A 9,084-nucleotide genomic window follows, 5' to 3' on the forward strand; every position below is an offset into this window, starting at 1 on the left:
TTAATTGGTACGGCGGTAGCGGCGACGGGCCCGGGAGAACAATAACGCGACACGAGACAGTATCACGCTAAAGGTTCACAAAGTTTATTACACACATACAGGAAATATATAGAGCCGGATCCTAATGACGTGACACAACACTTGAGACATAACAACCGCTAACGGCGATCAGATTACAACAATAAACAAAAGTTTTATTTTTACTACTGAAACTCCATGTGCTCTGACTGGACTCACATTAGGTCAAACATTTAAATGACCTAACACAGGTTGTGATGGTGTGATTACATTTTGTGTAATTTGCTGAAAAGTGTGTTTGTATATAGTTTTCAAACGTCCTAATTTTGTCTACTGTCGTCACTGTGCTCTGCATGGTGGTCAATATGTCATCATACGTTTAGTGTGTGTGTGTGTGTGTGTGTGTGTGTGTGTGTGTGTGTGTGTGTGTGTGCGTGCGTACTTGCACGCACACACGTTGTTTGAGAATGTAGGTTTTGTACATCCTTAACGCTGAAGCATTGTGCCAAACCAGCCACAGGCTGACATGGTCACATTTTGCTAAGGCAGTATAATTATGGTTATAGTTCATGCAATGATTTTGATATGACAATGACACATGCAGGAGCGGCAAATACAACATAGTTACTATCTGTAATCAACAGCAGTTATATTTTTCAAGATGTCTACGGATCATATTTATGCCGAGCCAGACATGACAAAGGAGGTGAGAAAGAGAGATAGGGACCGAGGACAGAGAGGGGACCCTGCTGAGGAGCGTGTAGAGATGGTGGTGGACATCTACCAGAGTGTGGACGACTTCGTCCCTGGACCACAGGGGGTCATGACGGTGAGGGACGACACAGGAGGGAGACAGGCTCAGGGTGAGTTTGATCAAGTCGTTGATCGTTGTCAATGTGATTTCAATGTTTAAAATGTAAAAAAAACATATAAAGGGAAGCTCCGCACAGCGCACACTCAGATCTGTGCACAAGTCAATGTATTTATTTAGCAAGCTTTCGGTCCACTGAACTTCTTCAGGCATTTATTTAGCAAGCTTTTGGTCTAGCTGACCTTCTTCAGGTCAGTAGACCGAAAGCTTGCTAAATAAATAAATTGACTGTGTGCAACAGATCTGAGTGTGCGGAGCTTCCCTTTATTTTTCTCATGTTCCCTTTGTCTCTCCAGCACCTCACTTAACCCATTCTGACCTGAGATCAGATTCATACGAGGTTTCCATCGGACACACACTGGTCTGATTAACCCATTCTGACCTGAGATCAGATTAAAAAAATGTCAGTCGTTCTTCGATTTTTCAAAAATAGCAGACCTACTGTACAAGCTCGTAGCGCGCCACCGAGCTTGTAGATCTGCTATTTTTCAATATCTAAGAATGGGTTAAAGGGGGGATGACACGGCCCTCGGGAAGCTATTAAGGCTATTCAAACTAGCATCTTGGATTATGACGTCGGTTCGGGAACGCACAATTTGACCAATGAAATTGATCTTGTACCTGGGCTAAGGGCAGAGCGGCTCAACTCATGCTAGTAGTGGTTTTGAGGTCACTTTTAGCTTCATAGCTGGGTGAAAGTTTCATCCAAAAAAATGACATTGAATTGACATTGAGTTTTAGGGTAAACTGTTGCATAATCGCAATTTCGCGTGGCGAGTTCCATCGTGCCCCGACCATCTATCTGTCTCCCCCGCTGACGCGCCCTCAACCACGGCTAAGTGCTGAACAGGGCTCACGGAGCCCTGGAGCTTCACACGTTACCACTGCCTGTGACTGTCTAGCGGCACTGCCGCTGCGCCGGGCTAACCTGAGCCCGCCTCTCTCTCTCTCTCTCTCTCTCTCTCTCTCACACACACACACACACGCACACACACACACACACACACACACACACACACACACACACACACACACACACTCTCTCTCTCTTTCTCTCTCTCACAGAGGCGGGACCCCCCCCCCCCCCTCTCTCTCTCTCTCTCGCTCTCTCTCTCTCTCACACACACACACTGGTTCAGCCAGCTACGGAGGCATGGCCGATTATCGCATGGGTGACAATTTGACAAAGCTTTGTAAATAATAAACACGACATATCGATATAATCAACTTGGTAAATGAATGTCACCCCACTTGATCTAGTAAGAGTATATCTGTTATCGTATCATATCGGTGTGAGAGAGAGAGAGAGAGAGAGAGAGAGAGAGAGTGTGTGTGTGCACGTGTGTGTGTGTGTGTGTGTGTATGTATGGAGGGGTATAATATTTGATATACATAAATGATCATCCATACAAGTTGATCATTATAGCCTAAATAACGCTATGTCAATGATTAATGAGATGAAAGTTTCATCATACTTCTGGTGGTGACGGAGACATTATAATCACATGCAGAGCAGACAGCCTTCTGAATGTGGCTATTTGGAGAGCTCCAAGTTGCGCACGGATACTTGTTATTTTTTCCAGTGGTTCCTAAATGCTAGTTTCTTCGAATATATCTAATCTTCACAAGTTGTCGCGCTGTGATGCGTTTTTTTATTATTATGAGAGAGAGAGAGAGAGAGAGAGAGAGAGAGAGAGAGAGAGAGAGAGAGTCTCTCTCTCTCTCTTTATTATTATGAGAGAGAGAGAGAGAGAGAGAGAGAGAGAGAGAGATACGGAGGGAGAGAATGGCGGTGCGTAACCGAAGGAAGGAACAGCGGTACCACAGACAGTCCGTATGCGCGCTGATGGCTCTCAGAGTGGGTGTTCGTGACCGGGGGAACGTGGGACTTGAGCCTCCTGCAGTTCCCCGAAAAAAAAAACCAACACCACCACCCCCACCTCCTCTCGCAATCTCCCCGTTTTGATGTGCCTTCTCATGAATTCATTATGCATAAACAAACATTTCACATGAACAAAACTAACACATTTGAGTGCCTTATATACATTTTATTTTCACACATTTAGAGTCTGACCGGCTGAGAGCAGCCTGCATGACTACCAGATCGCTGCGGGGACATGAGTTGGGGCAAAGTGAACTGGGTGGCCGGGGTTCACTGCAGGGCGCAGGCTCATCGTGTCGTGAGCACAAGTATCCTGACCGATATGGGGGGGGGGGGGGTGTCTCTCTCTCTCTCTCTCTCTCTCTCTCTCACACACACACACACACACACACACACACTCTCTCTCTCTCTCTCTCTCTCTCTCTCTCTCTCTTTCTTCCTCCACCACTCGTCCTCTTCCTCGTATTCATCGCTGTTTTCTTTTCTGCCGGCGGGGGTGAAAACTCATCCACAAAAATCTCCAATATTTCTTATTGTGTGTGTGTGTGTGTGTGTGTGTGTGTGTGTGTGTGTACACACATGCCCAGTTCAATGCGGGGCAGAGAGGCTATACGAGTATACGTCCCCCGTGTGCGCACTGCGCAGCCTGCATGAACAGAATAGGCTCTGTGTCCCGGCGGTGAGAGGGGGCAGACGGCCGTGAGCGGGGCTGCATCCCAGCTCTCTGCCGGGGCATGGAACTCCGAGTGCGAAATAGCGATTATGCAACAGTTTACCCTAAAACTTACACGTCAACTCAATGTCATTGTAACGAAGCAAAATTTTTTTTTTTTTATGATACTTTCACCTAGTATGACGCAAAAGGTTACCTCAAAACTAGTAGCCTTTAATGCGCTATAGCCACTCAGCTCGCCTAGATGCTAGGTCACGTCAGAGCCTGAGATATAGTCACGTGCCGTTTGAAACCGTTTTCATTCAGACCACGTGATGTACCTTATCAGCAATGTTAATCTCGGGCCGTGACATTCTCCCTTTAAGTTTTGTCAGCGGATGAGCGGTGGTTCTTTTTACATTTTTGTCTGAAATGTTTAAAATGTAAAAAATAAATACAATATATACTTCACTATAATGATGAACTAGTACCAGGGCTTCTCAACGTTTTTGGCTGGGGACCCCCGGAAATGCTTTGGCCCTGTCTCGCGACCCCCGCCCCGTCCCCCCTCCCCACCCCCAATACAAACTGACTGCATCCAGCCATTCAGTTGCAAAAATAATAATAATAATAATTAAATAATTTGGGGACCCCCTCAAAATAATTTGGCGACCCCCCTAGGGGTTGCGACCCACGGGTTGAGAACCCCTGGTTTAGACAGCTGTTGTTCAGTTATAGCAGAGCTTTCAGACTCTAATTCAGTGTCTGTCTGTCTCTCTCTCTCTCTCTCTCTCTCTCTCTCTCTCTCTCTCTCTCTTTCTCTCTCTCTCTCTCTCTCTCTCTCTGCACACCTAGCTGTACTTTATGTTTCAGGACAGCGCTCTAAAACAGGGAGAAGGCCTCTCATAGTGGTTGCTGGGTGTCTGGGGATGCTGTGTCTTATACTGCTGGGTGTGAACATAGCCCAGGCTGTGCACTGTGAGTATTACATGTCACTAAACTACCACATCACTCACTCAGGGAGTTATACTGATGGGTGTGAACATAGCCCAGGCTGTGTACTGTGAGTATTACATGTCACTAAACTACCACATCACTCACTCAGGGAGTTTGTTGCCTGACATTTTTGTAGATGCGACAAGTATTAAGGCCACCACAGTATTAACCCAGAACTTGTAACATTTTTAGTTTTTCTTTTTAATTTCTTTAGTTTCTTTTTGTGTGTATTATAGACCAATTATTTGTTTATACAAACATTGGGACTGGGCGCACGGGTGACTGTTTCATGTAATCAATTCCCAACAGATGATGAATAAAGTAGGCCTAGTGTTGACAATTTAATGCACGTAAATAACAACAACATTGAGTTTTTTCTTCTTCTCAAATAAAAATGTCCACGCAGATGCTTGACCTCATCATGAACAGTAGCAATAACTGTCTTTATCATCCATTTCTGTCCTTGCAGATCGTTCACCCAGTAACAGCATGACCAACAACACCCTGGTGCTTCATTATAACACGCTAAAGTCCAACTATGATACCCTGACCCTGAATTATACCCAGATAAATATCCTCAACGACAACCTGAACAAGGAGAAGGACCAGCTTCAACGTGAATTACACCAGCTGACGACACAGATAGCAGGTGAGAGAAGATAAAAAATAAATTAAAATGGTATAAATAAAATAAATACATAAATGTAGTGGAGTCAAAACTAACTACAATATTTGCCTCTGAGAAGTAGTGAAGTGTAGAAGTATAAAGTAGGCCTATCACAAACTTGAAATACTTATCCGAAGTAAACAAATACCAGAAATGTTTACTTGAGTAAATGTAGGGAGTAGAAAACACCATTGATAAAGTAGATGAATAGTTCTACCCTCCACTCCACTACATCTCTGAATACTATTATTATTATGTGTTATGTGTGTTATAATAGATTTTCAGTACATTGAAAATATACTGACGCAAATCTCCTGTTTGATGTTTGTAGGCAAGTCGTGTCCCAGTGGATGGAAGAAGTTTGCAGAGAGCTGTTACTACATAACTACTGGAGGGAAAACATGGCAGGAAGGTAGAGACGAGTGTCAGAGTCAAGGAGCTGATCTGGTGGTCATTAACAGTGGAGAAGAGCAGGTTAGTGTGTGTGTGTGTGTGTGTGTGTGTGTGTGTGTGTGTGTGCGTGTGTGTGTGTGTGTGTGTGTGTGTGTGTGTGTGTGTGTGTGTGGCTGCGTGCGTGCGTGCATGCGTGCGTCGATCATTATAGTGAAGTGTATTGAAAATAATTAATGATGATTCAATCATGTACAAATAATCAGGTATTCATCAGAGGGTTGAACCCTGAGGGGACTTCATGGATTGGTCTGACCAGGACTCAGGGCAGCTGGACGTGGGTGGATGGAACACCACTGACAACACAGTGAGACATTTGACATGTTTTCATTGTAATCAAAGTCAATTTATTTGAGTGACAGACTGGATGTGGTTAAATAAATACATTGTTTATTGTGCAGGTACTGGCACAGTCACATGGGATGGCCTCGTGATGATGGAGACTGGAGGTGTGCAGTCTACAAACACTGGACTGACCCTGGAACATGGTATAATGGTGGATGTTCAGCTACAAGGGTCTCAATCTGTGAGACTAAGTGATGTTTGTTTCAGTGTTCTTCTGCTACAGCAGTAATTAGTAGTGAAAATGATAAAAACTAAAAAAATATATATATCTTGAAGTACTACATGTTGTACCTATAAACCAACAACTACAGTATGATGCTTTAGCATGTTATTAATTTGGCTTTCACACCTTGACCCTATTCTGGGGACGAACATTCTGCGAAAATAGCAGATCTACAAGCCCACAGCGTGTCACACCACGATGCATTGTGAGCTTGTAGATCAGCTATTTTCACAGTGAAGATAGTGCATAAGTTCTTGAAGTATATTTCCGACCAACTTAAGAGAGAAGAGAACTGACGACGGACAGGAAGATGAAAGTTTCCAAGTCCATTTTATTATCAGAGTGTAGTACAAAAACAGCATCGCACAGCCATGGAGCATGGAGCCCCATGGACGAGCTCCTTCAGCCTGTCGGCTTCCAGAGACTAACCCACCACATAGACAATTCAGTAGGCTCTTATACAAATCAGGACAAAGACATCAAAAGGGAAAAGGTGGTCTCAGGTTCCCCACCCCCCTGAAGTCTAAAGTGGTCCACACATGTCCAAATAAGGTATGGTCACCAGGGAGCACAGTACAGTAGGTGTAGCTGCTTTCTATCAGCAGCTGTTATCAGCAGGCCAGATCCACTTAGCATACAGGACCCCTGTTGCTGTCCATGCATCCTGTCTATACATGTTTGTTCTCTCATTTGAACAGAGACAACTTAAAACTGTTATCTAAGCTATATTAATTTGTGAATTGTGATTTCCATATACATCATTCTCAAAGTGTGGTGCGGGAGCCCTTAGGAGTCATTGGTGCGGTTCCAGTGGGTCGCCAGATATATATATATATTTTTTTTTAAGAATCGTAGTTTGGCTATTTTTTTGTACATTTTAGACAAATCTACACATTTATAATTTAGACTTTTACAAAAACGTCTCGGGGGTCTCTCACATAAAGACCTTTAGATGGGGGTCTGCGGCCAAATACATATCAATAACATAAATTTGGGGGTCCTTGACATGAAAATGTTAGAGCACTGGGCGACCCCAGTCAGAGTAGTTCTAATTTCGATGAAGCAATTTGATGTAGAGAGAAAATGTAGGGGACCAAGAATAGAGCCCTGAGGGCAGGTTCATGCAGGATGTTGGGTTGTAAATCTTTCATGTCCAAAACGTTTTATTTTTATTTATTTTTTTATTATCATTTTTATGTTAAAATAGATTTTTTACAAATGGTAAATTTGTATTTATATAGCGCCTTTATCCAAGGCGCTTTACAGAGATTGTGCATTACATTCATCCATTCACACAACGATGCCGGAAGAAACCATGCAAGTCACCAACCTGCACATCTGGAGCAATTCAAGGGTTCAGAGTCTTGCTCAACGACACTTTCGACACTAACTCTGGGGGAGCCCGGGTTCAAACCGGTCAACCCCTGAGCCAGTACTGCCCCTACAAGCTCACAACACATCGCAATGCGACTATTACTGTACACCCACTGTTCATTAGCCTGACCCTATATTTCAGTGGCTGAAACTAAAAAGGCCCCACATACATACAGAGGCACATTCGATGAACAGTCAAAGTGATCAGCAGGGCTCAGAGCATTAACACTCCACAAGGGCTCATTCAAGTCAATCAGAAAGACCTCATGGGATTTTTTTGCCCAAGATAGTCACAAGAATGACCTCTAATCATGAAAGGCTAAAGCCCAGTCCACATCAATGATTCGCAATGCAACAAGTCACAACTTGCAACCACTTGCAACAACTTGCAATAGTATCCAGAAATTGTGCCTACCCGAGTCAGACCACTGCAATTTGTTACAACTTGTTGCAAGTTGCAACTGCATGTGTTGGACGTGTGACGAACTGAGTTTTCCTTCTGTTTAGCCTCGCAGTGGCCAGACACGAATCTGTAGTGTGGCCTTTGGCAGATTGGTCTGGCCAAAATAGCCAGGCATCCCCTTCATTAAATGAAAAGAGTATATGTTTGGGGTGGGTCATATCATTTTATTTGCTAAAAGATAAAATCCATAAGTTCTGATGGTGAAGCTAAATTATGTCATTCTATTTTGCTATATATGCCATTTGTTTTTGCTTGTTTGCTCATATCATGTCTTTTTGATCTGCTTATATTCGTATTGTTAGTCTTTAACCACATTAACCTTGCATTATTATTCATTATTATTATTATAGTCATAATAGGTCAAAGTCTTAATAGGTGAACATTCTGAGAAAATACTCAGACATTCTTCAAAAATAGCAAATCTACAAGTTCACGTGTCACAAGGTATATGAGCTTCTATAGCTGCTATTTTTGATTAAGCTGATTTTGGTCTAGCCGCTGTATAGAAAGTAGTAGTGCAATATTATGTAGCTGTATTTTAACCCTGTTTTTTATGAAAGCTTTAAATAAAACTTTACTTGACAAGAGCATTGTTCAACTCTTTATTTAACCAATCTGGTTTATAATGAAACCAGAATTCATTCAATTGATTCAATTTTCTAAATTAACTCAAACAGTGCTCATAAAATTAAGCATGGCAGTGTCTATTATGTATACATTATGTCTGGTATTAAAAGGCTGAACTGGGAGGACACGCGTGTCCAGTATATGATTTTTCAGTTCATTAGAAGAAAAATGTCATTATTGAGGACAGTATACACGTAGTCACGTGACGACAGTGACTTGCATGAGATATGAGCGCTGGCCACATCCTAAAACCTTCTCGCTGCGGCATGTTTTAAGGGGAACTCAGATGAGATAAGAATGAACTTCACGTCTCTCACACCCAGGCCCACAGCACGTCTCTGTAACAATGACAACCTGCTGCTATATGTGTCAGCAGGAGGAAACACAACAAACTGGCCTTATTTAGACATGAAAATGGTCAGTTTCTCCTATATGAAGGTGCTCAAGCACTGCTTGGCTCCTCCTCCTCTGATGGGGAAGTCACCCAACTCTGCCAGTTCACGTAGCCCCCAGTGA

At 43.1% G+C, this 9,084-nt stretch overlaps 1 protein-coding gene across 1 annotated transcript; it reads left to right on the forward strand.

Moving 5' to 3' along the window:
* Positions 1-585: 585 nt before the first annotated feature.
* Positions 586-9,084, forward strand: LOC308310451 (uncharacterized protein; the record flags this gene model as incomplete). Its single annotated transcript, XM_080756794.1, has 5 exons — positions 586-881; positions 4,279-4,401; positions 4,889-5,068; positions 5,418-5,560; positions 8,845-9,084. Exons 1-5 carry the CDS (start codon positions 680-682, stop codon positions 9,082-9,084), a joined length of 888 nt encoding a protein of 295 aa, XP_080612920.1. The 5' UTR covers positions 586-679.

This window comes from Protomyctophum bolini, assembly GCF_963924005.1.
Source record: "Protomyctophum bolini genome assembly, chromosome: 22".
NCBI lineage: Eukaryota > Metazoa > Chordata > Actinopteri > Myctophiformes > Myctophidae > Protomyctophum > Protomyctophum bolini.